General features: G+C 44.0%; 1 protein-coding gene across 2 annotated transcripts in view; it reads left to right on the top strand.

The window, feature by feature from the left end:
- The window catches only part of UNC5C (unc-5 netrin receptor C), a 268,008-nt gene that overhangs the window by 212,370 nt on the left and 43,026 nt on the right, over positions 1-12,612 (top strand). For both annotated transcript variants that reach the window (XM_075149588.1, XM_075149587.1), the window contains exons 5-7: positions 3,637-3,817; positions 5,879-6,046; positions 7,340-7,504. In XM_075149588.1, the coding sequence (XP_075005689.1) occupies positions 3,637-3,817; positions 5,879-6,046; positions 7,340-7,504 (514 nt within the window). The remainder of the gene's footprint in view (positions 1-3,636; positions 3,818-5,878; positions 6,047-7,339; positions 7,505-12,612) is intronic.

Raw genomic sequence — 12,612 nt, 5'->3', positions numbered from 1 at the left:
TTGCCAGTTAAATGATTTCTGTTATGATAAGGAAAAACTGATGCCCAGGCTTTTTCTACGTATATGCACAGCCATCTGTACATTTATTAATAACAGTTGGTGGGACATGCCTGATTTAATTGAATAAATAGAGCTAGGTACCTGTTCAAGAATCGTTGTGACTATAGCTAGTAAATATACATCCTCAATATTTAGGCCAAAGCAAACGTCTGCTCTAGAAACATCTTCTCCAGAGAGTTGAAAAATGGAGCCATGAGGGCATGATTTGGTATGACCGTGAAGACAGGCATCTTGTGCACTTTGAAATGCCCGTGGGTGTCCTGCTGCCCCTCTGTCCGCTCGCCCGGAGGGGTACAGGTCTCTGGCAGATAAATGTCTGGTGCCTCATCTGCCATCATGTTGCAAGCATGGTGGTTTCCCCAGGGCACCAGTCACCGTTATTCAGGCAGCGGAATTAAATTCAGGATAAGTTTCTGCATTGACTGGATTAACAGCCTACTTCAGCGAGGAGGCTGCGCCTTGGGGAATGACATGGCATCAAAAGAGATCGTTGCTTTTAACTTCTCTAATAACAGTTTGCATACTTGTCATTCATAAATTACACTACCTCGTTCCGCTTTGTTCTCTTCTTTTTGTATTTGACACCTGATCTCTTCTTACTTACGTGGCAGAACAAGCCTGCTCCCACCTATTCTGGTTACCTCAAAAAAATAAACCTGAGGTTTGGAGGTGCTGAGCACTGCAGTCACCTGCACCAGAAAAAATGAGGTCGTTAGTAACTGAAAATAAGTGCCAACAAAAGTCTCATTTACATATTGTAGTGTGTTCAATTAGTTTCCATTTCTACAAGGACTGAGGGAGAAAACACAACCGCTGGAGGGGTGTGCTCTTTTTTGTGTTGCTCTGCTGATGACTAAAATGTGTATGAAAGGAGACTCCCGCCTCTTGTCAAATCATCCATCAGTTCCTCCCTTCAGATTTGACGACATTATAGTTTGCAACATGAACAGACTCATGACATCATAAAAACCTGGATGCCAGAGAAGACTGAATTAGGTATATTAAAGAGGTATCTTGTAAAAGAGATGGGGTTTAGACATGCACACACAGTACCGATGCACTTGCAAAACAGATTTTTCAGAATACAAGACATCCTGTTGTTCTGCAAACTTAACGTTTTATTGTTGGCAAATTCTGTGAGCCATTAGGTGAAAAGGATCTTTTCCTAAGAGATTTGGTGAAGAGCCAGAGGCAGTATACTGAATTATACAAAGTATCTTTTTTTTCTGATATTGGCAACTCCTGTTTTCATATTATCTTCAGTGTTTTTGCAGGGATGACAGGGAATTTAATGCTCATAGCTTTAATTTTGTCTAATCAGCTGAGACCTAAACTGAATATGCATGTGTGTCTTTTTCTGGAGAGAGAAACTGTTGGAGAGTACAGGAAAAAGAAAACAGCGTGCTTGAGTATGGAGCCTTGCATAGTGCCAAGGGCTGCTAGGGTATGTGCTTGGATCGGCATACCAGAAACATTTTGGACTGAGCCTTAGACCATGCAGACTGTAGTCCTGTCCTCACTGACGTCCTGATGTCCTCAATGTGTAGAGCACAGGAAAAGTACAGAGGGACTTGAGGGTGGTACGTACACAGCTGTGGCAGCGTGTGTAGCATCTTTTAGAATCCTGACACAAGTCTGTACTCCATCCCAGAAAATAAATAATGGTATTAAAAACCAAGAAAGACATTTTGTTTGTGTGAGAGGGGTTAAGTGGGAGACTACCACTGGTGGAGAGGTAAGCTCCTGGCTTGTTTTTCAATTTGGGATGCATGCAGACTTGAACTGCAGGTGGGGAAGGAGCTAAATATTGCCATTGACTGAACAGGACTCTGTCTGTCTTGATTATACCTGATACCTACTAGGATTCAAGAATGGAGGAAAAACCATTTTAGTCATCCTGGCAAGGAAAAACAGGTTATTGACTAAGAGCTTGTATCTTTCATGGTAAAACATGAATGTTGTAGCAACAGAAACATGACCTCCAAAGTTTTATGTCTTTTTTCTTCCTTCCCTGTTCCTCGCAGACACACGTATCCATTTCCACAGCCCTTTTTGCACCACCGATTTTAAGTTATCCAGTATCGATAGTTGTGAGGCTACCATACACTGCAGCAATCTGCTGTGGGAGAGGAGGGTTTAAATCAAGCCTTCCTCGGGGCAGTGGCTTTACATTCACTGAGGTGTACGTCTTTGGAAGCAGCTCACGCCTGATGCACATCCACCCAAACTGGGGTAGGGGAGCTGGAGGTGCTTGAAGTAGGGTTAAAGATAGGGAGCGGGCGGTGGGCAGCTTGAATCCAAGCCCACGTCCACCAGCGCTGGTCTTGCAGCGTTGGACCGGCTCCGTCCGGGGATGAATCGAGCCCTCTGTGTTTAACACCGGAAAGGCCATCGTTTTTCTCCCCACAGCTGGGGGAGGTCTGTACAGCTGTCTCGGGGGTGGGGGGAGCAGGTTCTCCGTTGGTTTTGGGGTATGTCAATGCTCAGGCGGTTCCTCAAATGTCTTTGGAAAAGCGGGTTTTTGAGAGCAGGTCTTGGCAGTTAGCACCTCGTGGGTCCAGCGGGTTGATTGTGTTTATGTTTTTCTTCCTTTAAATTAAATCCTGGGCACAAACTGAAGTGATCCAGTGACATGAAGGCCCGGCTTTGATCCATCTAGGGCCCCAGTCCCATCCTTCAGAGCACGCTCAGTTCAAATGAAAACAAGCTACTAGATTTGCAGCCAAATTATATTAGGGTGGCTCACAGCAGTCAGCTGGGATATAATAGGGTGTTTCTTTAGGAAGGCAATAAAGAGAACATTGTCTAGATTAAAAATCACATATGAAAATATTTTTCTGTGTAACCAAGGAAATTACGCTTTATTAAAATAAAATATAGCTTACATAAAGAAAAGGGAAAAATAAGCACTGATGTAGTCTTTGTGATTCCCTATTTCCTTGGTAACTGTCTCTATTTTGTTTAATCCTGATTGCAGCAAAACAATAACGTATATGTACGTGTGAGTGCGTGTATACTTAAAAACAATGGCGTGTTTGTAATTTGTTAGTGTGACCTCCTCTGGTATAGGACCTCATTGTGTTAGGGCAGGTACATACAAGGTTACTGCATTATTAACTGCCTAATTAGACAAGATGTACAAAAGCATGGGTGAAATCTCTGCTGGTTTAGAGTTTCTGATGTTGTAAGGGAATTTTCTGTTAGTAGATATGGTCCTAAGGTATCACCCCTTCTTTATCCCTTGCCTCAACTCTGAAAACATAGATCAGCTATTTGTCTCTGTACAGTAGCTGGCAGCCTTTGAAAATGCATTGATATTTTCAAGGCAAGGCAAGACAGCTCTTGTGTGGATGGGAGGGAAGGGGACCTGAAGGAAAGGGTAGGCATGAAGGGTGTTCTCCCATGTTTCTGCCGTGGTGTTTTATTTCAGTTGGCAGCGTGCTTCAGGTGAGTCCTTCGTGATGTGCCTTAACTCATTGTGCTTTCTGGGATGAGCAGTGTAATCACAGATACTGTGCCCGTTGTGCTGTGACCTGGTGACTCACTGCCTCCCCTCTGGCCCTTTGAAACCCTAAGGTGGAGTGGCTGAAGAACGAAGAGGTGATTGATCCCGTGGAAGACCGAAATTTTTACATCACCATCGATCACAACCTGATCATTAAGCAAGCCCGGCTTTCTGACACGGCCAATTACACTTGTGTCGCCAAAAACATTGTGGCCAAAAGGAAAAGCACCACAGCGACTGTGATTGTCTATGGTAAGTGATGCCTTGTCCCGCTGCATGTGGATGGACGCGCGCTCAAAGCGAGCGGTGGGACAGGAGGGGGATGCAAAATGTCTGTATGCAACTCTTACTGTGGTGAGTGACCAGGCTGGGCCGCCTGTGCTGCCTGTTGACTTGCAGCCATACGCAGCAATTGCAGTCAGGGTTCATTACCGAAAATACTCAGAAGTACAGATCTGATGGCTTGGCGTTAAAGGAGGAGCAGGCGCCTACACAAACAGCCAGTTGCCTCATTGAAGAGAAGGCAGTTGCTCCCATTGCCAAAACATGTGCCGGCTGGATGCAGCAAGGAGCCATTAGGGCACTTCCTCCAGCAGGAGCGTCCATGGCATTGCTTTCTACCAACGCATTTCACGTTCTTAGTGTCACTTTTCACAAATAAGAGTAAAACTGAAAGGAAGTTTGTGCTTCCAGATACTGGTAAGAGTGTCAGAGCACAGCAGAATCTTCCATCTTCTTATATGTCTTTAAATAAACTTATTTTTGGTGTCTACTACCAAAACACACTCTGATGTCAGGGGCAAAGTAGCAAAGCAGTCTGTGACTGCAGTTCCTAGACACACAACCTAGCTTAAAAATAAACATCAGGGGAATTCGAAGCATGGGATAACATTATTCTGTGTCTGCATCCAGTCCAATCCAATCTGATATTGAGGATGGCATGCTTTGGCTGGGGAGGGGCCGGATGAGATGCCCTCCTGGGGTCTCTTCCAGGCTGTGTTGTGCTGCAGCTCTGCCCCACCAGCCCGAGCCTTTGCCCCTGCAAAGTTACTGCCCCGATGCGTCCCAGGCAGGGGTATCCACCAGAACAAAACCCGCTCTGATGACGTGCCAGCTGACTGTCCTGGTGTTCCTTACAATCAGCTTAATTATAGGATAGACAAGTAGGAAAAAATCCCTATGATTATCCCTAATATTCATTTCATATTCAGGGTAGCAGTTAGATTTAATTGTAAGCAGTTGCTTCCCTGAAGTTACAATGAGGGCCTTTTAGTTCAGTTTTTACAGAAAACCGACTGAATTGAGTTGATTAGCAGTGTTTGTGATACTGAGGAATGGACCATGCAAGAGCACTGTGTTTTTTAACTGTGATGAATGCAGAAACATAAAGATGTAGGCATACTGCAACACTTCCTCACACATATACAGCATTTTGTTCAGCAGTGCAGTCAAGAGACATGTGTAGGGGAGCAGCCATTTTTATGGGGTTTGCTACCAGAGCTGCTTAAGGGTTGTGTCATATCACAAACATTTGGGTTTAGAGAATCTGAGCAGTTAGTATGTTATCCATACCCTGACGACGACATTATTACATAGAGCAGCACAGCTCCTTCTTCATCCATCCATCTATCCCAGAAACTGAGGTGAGTGAAAAAGAAAGTCAGCTTAAATATCTTTCCAGAGATAAATATCTTCCCAAAGTCCAATAATAAAAATTCATTTATTGTGAGTTCACTCTCAACAGCTTAAATATCTGTTATGGAAGTGCTGGGACATTCATATGCACCAGCTATGTCCACAGAGGGGTGAGTGAAGTTGTCCTGACATCCTGAAACCACCTTCTGGAAAGAAAGGGAAAGAAAATTATCAATTTCTAATCGAAGCACGGGGGTCTCTCAGCATGCATAGATGATGGGTACGTCTGAGAACGAAATGGCGCATCTTTCAGAGTGCAGACTTCTGGCTGGCAGAGCTGTGGGTGCTCTCTGAACCCGCAGAGATTTTGGCCATACATACGGCACCAGTTGCTTAGTGCTGGGTCAAGTCGGTTTTCAGCCAGCCATAATAGTCATCAAATGGTCAGCGTCATTTCAGCGTCAGCTTTTCTTCGACTTGTACAATGACTTTTGGCATGCTGTGCATTCGGTACGTTGGAGACGTGGGTTTGTGCCTGTTCAGTGTTGCTTCTCCGGCTCTTCCCAGCCATCACTTGTGACGGCTGTTGGAGGCAGCATGACACAGAGCCAGAGGCGCCTTTGGGGTGAACAGGATGGCTTGCTTACGCGCTCATACTCTTTCTCTCTTGCTTTTCAGTGAATGGAGGCTGGTCTACCTGGACTGAGTGGTCAGTGTGTAACAGCCGATGTGGGAGAGGCTTTCAGAAGCGTACGAGGACCTGCACCAATCCTGCCCCACTGAACGGTGGTGCCTTCTGCGAGGGCCAGAGTGTTCAGAAAATAGCTTGCACCACTTTGTGTCCAGGTTCAGTATGAACAGTACATAGCCTAGATAAATAGTTTGTCTGTCACCAGTCGTTTCAGGAGAAGACTATTAGTTACAAAAGCCTCCTTCTCTTTATTGATAAATCCAACATTTCAGTGAATGAGTATGAAATTATATTACGTAAGCAGATAAAATAGTGAGCACATTATATCAAGCAGCAGAGGATTCAGAACCACTTTTGCATGCAGCTTGCACCGGTGTCTCAGCCTTTGTAATTCAGGGGATTTGAGGGACATTCAGAGCTTCAAACTGTAGGAGATAAAGGTTGAAAGCTCTGGAAAAGGACTGGAATTTGAATATAGAAAGCAACTGTGATGTAAATATATTTGCAATGTCTGTTCAGTCCAGCTGTCACAGCAAGTGGAGCATCTGGGGTGTGGATGTTAAATTTGAGGCACGTGTTTACCTGACTTCAAATACAAAGACATTTATACTGGAAAGAGATGTGCATGCATGCCTTTAAAAGGTATTTAAATGTAAACTTCTGAAAAATACAAAATTGCTTCAGGACACGCAAGGTAGTTGGTGGCTTTTCTGTGACAACAGTCCTGCCATCTGTCCTATTGTCCAGTGGTTTCCTACCTCTGCAGTCCCGCTCAAATCGATGGCAGCAGGGTTGTGAAGCTTATGAAGCTTGGGCATCCAACTCCAGGTCTTAGTGGTAGGTGAAACTTAAAAGCTGAAATTTCATCCCAGGTCACTATTTCAAGTGACAGACTCCTGGCTCAGGCTGTGTCTCTGGAAAAATTTCATAGTTTGTTCTTTGGCTGTTCAATTTAGTGCTTTGGAAAATAATTTGCGGGATTTTGAAAGGCGCTAAACAAATCCCTGATTCTGCTCATGTGAACTAGATCGGTGCCTCTAGATATTTCTTTTAATAGAAAATATTTAACATTAAATATCTTCCTACTAAAGAAGAATTTCTGGCCAAGTTTAACTTTAACCTCTGTGTTAAAAAATGAAAAAAAAAAATCACAGATTGCTGACTTGTTCATTTTCTTGTACGCTTTGAGCACAGATAAACTGCTGACAAGTTTATATAAAAGGGGAGGAAAGAGCAGAAATGGGGCTGGGGCAGAGAGAAAGGAGAGGGAGAGTGAATGTGCATTTACAGACCAGAAATAGGACTTTAAGAAGAGCAGACTGACGATCCTTCTGCCTTGCTGGGAATGGCCGGGAGTTGCAGGCTGGCTTGTGCCGAGACATGCGTCACTCTCGCTTGGTCTCACTTTTATGTACCCCCTAACAAGTCATGTCCTTTCCTTGTCTCAGTGGACGGCAAGTGGACGTCCTGGAGCAAGTGGTCCACCTGCGGCACGGAGTGCACCCACTGGCGCCGGAGGGAGTGCACGGCCCCGGCGCCGAAGAACGGGGGTAAGGACTGCGAGGGGCTGGTGCTGCAGTCCAAGAACTGTACCGACGGGCTCTGCATGCAGGGTAAGTGCCGCTGTGACGCCTCCGGGGTCTGAGATGTATGTGGCTGCAGAAAAACCTGCAATAGCTGCAGATCAGCATCAATGACCTAAAGTCACAGAATCATTTGTAGGATGGAGAAATGAGTTAACCCAGTTCTCACCAGTATGGAGACCCCGCTCTTCTTCCCTGAAGATGAATGTAATGCTGTCTGTGGTTTATGAAGTTGAGCAGTGAAGAATTAGAAAGTCTCATAACACAGCCCCCTCCGCTCTGCCCTCCCCACCAAACAGCCCTTCTCTCTAATACCAGCTCAGCATCTGTCCAGGGAAGCTTGGCAGTGACTCTTATGGCAGTGCAAATGAAAAGTAGAGGGTTTAGGGCAAAGCCAGCATTTTCAAAAGAGTAAACTTGGCAAAGCAGTTCAGCTTGTGGCTTCTTACTGTCAGGAATGGTGGGTGCATGTGTTTCTACATAGAATAGTTATGCCCCTTTTTGAATTTGGGGTAGTAGAAAGAGGTACCCTGTATCTATGCAGTGCCTATGCAAACTTCATCTATGGTTATCAGCATGCTGCAGCCTCATGAAGATCAGCTGTAGCACCGAAGTCTATTCTGCCTGCACCTATTCAAGCCATGGTGCTTTTGTGACTAATAAGAGTGAGAAGTAAAAGAAAGTAGGCTTTTAGTATGATTCTGACATATGCTGACAACCAATTAGTGTTCTCTGCACCTCATCTCTTCTCAAAAAAGAGGTCGTCTCTGTTCTGCTGGTGCATTGAAACTTCCTTTCACATTTTGTTAGCACAATAATCTGAGCCAAAATCCTCACATACACCTCTCTCCTGTTCCTTCATCCTGTCTCTCTGCAGTACTACTCTGTTGAGCCTCAGCTCTCCATTGCCCAAAGAGTTGTGGCTGTAACTATCTGGTATCTATGTGTCCAGATCATAAAATGCTTTGAGTTCTCTCATGAAAAAGGAGTCAGGAATTTTTATTCTCTGAGACAGGTTACTTTTGACTGAAATAGTCACAATGACAGAAAAATGACACTACTAGATAATAAATAGGTCTGCTTCTTGAATAAGTGCCATATGGGTGGCTACTGTGCTGGCAGTGATCTCTGAGCTACCCTATGGCACAGCATGGCCATTTGCTCTGAGGTTTCCCAGATTTACAAAAAAGTCTTCTTCAGCGTGGCTTGCGCACTTTCATCACTTTAAAAACTATTAGTCAACGTCAGCAGCTTATAAAGCTGTAATACCTCAAAACGTTTGCTTTTATGGGGAAGACAGAAGGGTGCGATTCAGAGCTCCTCACTTTTTCTTTTATAAAGATAGAAAAAAAAAAAAATCCAGCCACACCTTACTCTATAACACCTTGGTGACTTCTACAGTGGGGAAGCTAACGTACCCCTAGCTCCAGCGGTCTGAATAAGTCATTATGGTAAATTAGGAAGAACAGATACAGAAGAGCTCTTCACTATCAGATTATATTTAGACAGGTGTATGTCATCTTTGTGTGTGTGCATAAAGAGAGCCATTTAAGCAGAAATCTTGTGGAAAAGTAGATAAAATGGTACGGCAGAATAAAAGCCCTGGGGATCTCATTTATCTGTTGATGGTATATTGCATTTTATTTGTGAAAGTGGATGCTGAGTATAAAGCAGAGGTCTTCAGCAGGAGAGAGGGTGAGGCTGTTGTGAATCCTATTCTGCTTCATATATATGTATATAAAAAATGGTAATGAAAAATATACAGTCACATATTGACCTGCTTGGCTCTAGGGGCTGTGATCATCCTTCAGTGTTGGAATTTAATGGCAGTGTTTTAATGGTGTCTTTATACTCACGGGGTTTCATATACCTGTAAAACTTACAGTCCTGCTCCCTGATCCATCACTGCTGAGAAGATTGATTAGCCATACTTGGTGGCAGTGTGCCTGCTGATCGCTCTGTCTCTCTCTCTTTTTCTTTCTTTCTCCTTCTCAGTTTATGCAAAAACAATCTGAACACTTACATTTTTGCCGGTGTGGATCTAGATTCATAGCATATCTGCCTGATGAGCTAAGGAGAAACACAGGACTCCTTTCGTTCCTAAAACACCATGCTGCTTTCCACGTTATTTGAGGCTGGTGGGGACTGGCTTGGGGTTGACATTTCTTCTAGCCTGGGGACCTGGGATCCACAGCAGACTTTTCCAACACCTTCATGCCAGTGAGTCTGTTGTGGCACGGATGGCATGGGGTTCGCCACGGCCACCTTTCCTCTGTGGCCATAGCCCTCCAGGAGATGTGTTGGCCAGCTGCTTACCTACACCATAGCCAAATCCTGCTCCTAGGTGCCCTGGTGCTTCCTTCTTAGTGACAGTCTTTAGTGAGAGCTTGAAGGTTGACTTTAGCACCATGAGTGTAGTTGACAGACTGTAGACAGACCGCCTTACCAGGAGTCACTAGGCTGTTGCTTTGACAAAAACCCACTTGTAAATATATATCTCTATATAGCTGTACATAAAAGGGATCCTGGAAAATGTTGGATTGAATGAGTCTAATTTACAAGCCCTTTCTCTTCCAGTCTATTATTCACTACAGTAGCATCAGCTGGATAAATCAATAAACTCTTTCATCAGACTGCCCGTGCTCCAGCAAAGAGCAGCAGTCTGCACCACTATCGATTTCCGTGGGGATAAAAACTGTGGAGCTTTCTCCATCCCTTGTAATTACAGTATTTTACACCCAAAGCTGTAGTTTGTGCTTACCACTAACTGTGGCATTTCTTGTGCAACTCTGCTGTCACATTTATTCAGACTAATGATCTTGCTAGTACACACATACACTCCCTTATCTAGTAGTTAGTATTTTTCTGTTAACATGAAAGGATGAGTAGTCATTAAACTAGGGAGCCTGCAGAGAGGCAGCAGGCTGAATTGAAGAAGAAAAGGAGCTGTAGTGAAAATTTAGGGCGGTCATTACTATTTTAAGTTTCCAAATACACAATATTGCCTAGCAGGTCCCATTATAACAATTTTGTAATTCTCATAATAGCATTAATACGATCTTCTGGGACAAAAGATGCTGTAGGTGTAAGAAGAATTGGCTGGCTACCACCCACACTAGTTGCATTATTGCCTCCGTAGTTGCATTATTTCCCATTTGAAGTATGAATACTGTGGTAAATACTTCAGTGCAAGGAACAACACCTTTAAAGGCACGCACTGCATCTCACAGGGGATGGCTATAAACTGAAACACTGCAATTAGCCCTCTGCTCATCCCACCTAATGACTTTGGTGGGCGTTCTGCGTGGGGACTAAGAAAGCAAAGCACTCCACTGCCAGCTCAAACTTCAGCACAAGTAGTTTCCTTCACTAGATCACAACTATGTTTAAAGCAAAGTATGAGGGGAGGTGTTTCACTGGGCCCACTCTGGAATGACTGTGAGATCGTGTGTGTGGTACCAAACAGATGCTAAAAGTCCCCGGCAGGCCAAATGCTGCTTTGCATTATGTGTAAAATGCTGCTGGTAATCAGGAAGAGGGGGACAGCCTATGAAGAGAGTTAGCTGTGTTGCATGGTTATGTTGAAGGCTTATTACATGAGTTGTGACGTGCAGTTGTCATGCACAGAGCATGTCACCTGTGTCCTTTCTCTTGAGGATCTGAAGTGACAGTGTTCAGATCTGTATTCTCCCTGTATTCTCCTCTTGAATAAATAAGTACAGAAAGTCCGTAGGCGTGAGGTTGGTGCCTGTGCTTGCTGGTAAAGCTGTTGGTCTTTTCTGAAATCGTGCCTGTGATGCGCAGGGTTGGCACTAGCACGGTCAGAGGGAGACAACCAGTGCCCCTTCTTCAGCTCACTCTCAGCTTTAGTAGACCACCGTGGCTTTTCACAAAAGGCTCGCTAAGTTGTGCTTTCAATTTTTTTCCAAAACACAGCGCTAGCTATCTTACAGCAGCAAGGTAATACTGAAGCACATGTTGTCACTTGAGGACTATGGATTATATAGTTACATAAATAGTACTGTTGCTGTGTAGTGAAAACTGTTCACTTTATACAGTCTTACAATATGGAATACAAATCCGTCACTGAATAGGGCCAAAAGGAAATGTCCATTTGTGAATTATTGCCAAGTGTCATCAGATCCAGTGTGGACTTTTCCTTTGTTGTTTTGGATTTAAATAAATCCGAAAAGACTGAGACGTGCTACTATCACTTAAAGAATGGAAGAAAATATTCAAAACATCTTCACCCGTCGTTACAGACAACGCTCTAGACTAGCTCTCGGGTCACTTTGGTTCTCTCTCTGCATGTAGCTTAAGTACTTGGAATCAAATAGCAGATACACCACTTGAGAAAAAGGCACCTACTCCATGGTGAAGATGTTATTATCAGACTAGTAATTCCATTTCTTGTTAAAAAAAGGCTGCCTTCTAGTCGAGAGTGAATTGATGTGAAATGGTGACGGCAAATCTGTATTTGCCGAGTGCTTTGAAATCCTCGTCTGAAAGGCAGTATGAAGTTCATAAGATTCCCTCTTACAATGATAGTGCCTAAGTGAGTGAAAAAGATGCAGTTTGTCATGCTTATGCACGAAATGGTTAACTGCTGTCCTTTTCCAGTCTCGTGCCTGTTTATATACAGATCTCGAGTAGAAAGCAAGATTAACCTGATACTAACACCTCTTTCTTCCCAAAACATATATATTCTGCACATGCCCTGCTTGTTTAATGTAACATGCCAATGGAACAAGCATTCATTTCCCTTTTTGGCTTGTTTTGAAAGCTGGCATTCAGGGAAGAATTAGAGGGCAGAGCAGTTTGATGAGGACCTCTGGTCCTCCAGAGCAGATTAGCGTGCAAAGAGCAGGGGAATGTTTTCCAGACTCCACGAGGTAAGCAAAGCTCCCTCAAGGGAGACTGCAACAGAAGCCCGTGTGTGTGTGTGGAGGAATGAAATAAAACCTTTTATTAAGAGCATGTGGGTCAAGAGAGAACTTCTAATACGTTCAGTCTGTCAGCATAATGATTTAGCCACCTGGCCTGTTTCACTGAGCCCTTGCAGGGAGGTGTTCATTCATTTGAAGAACGCATCTCATCTGTTCCTAGAGGAAGTTTCCTGTCATACTGTTATTTGATGT

This window comes from Calonectris borealis, chromosome 4, assembly GCF_964195595.1.
Source record: "Calonectris borealis chromosome 4, bCalBor7.hap1.2, whole genome shotgun sequence".
In the NCBI taxonomy this organism is placed as follows: domain Eukaryota; kingdom Metazoa; phylum Chordata; class Aves; order Procellariiformes; family Procellariidae; genus Calonectris; species Calonectris borealis.
This window is presented reverse-complemented; position numbering and strand designations above follow the sequence as displayed.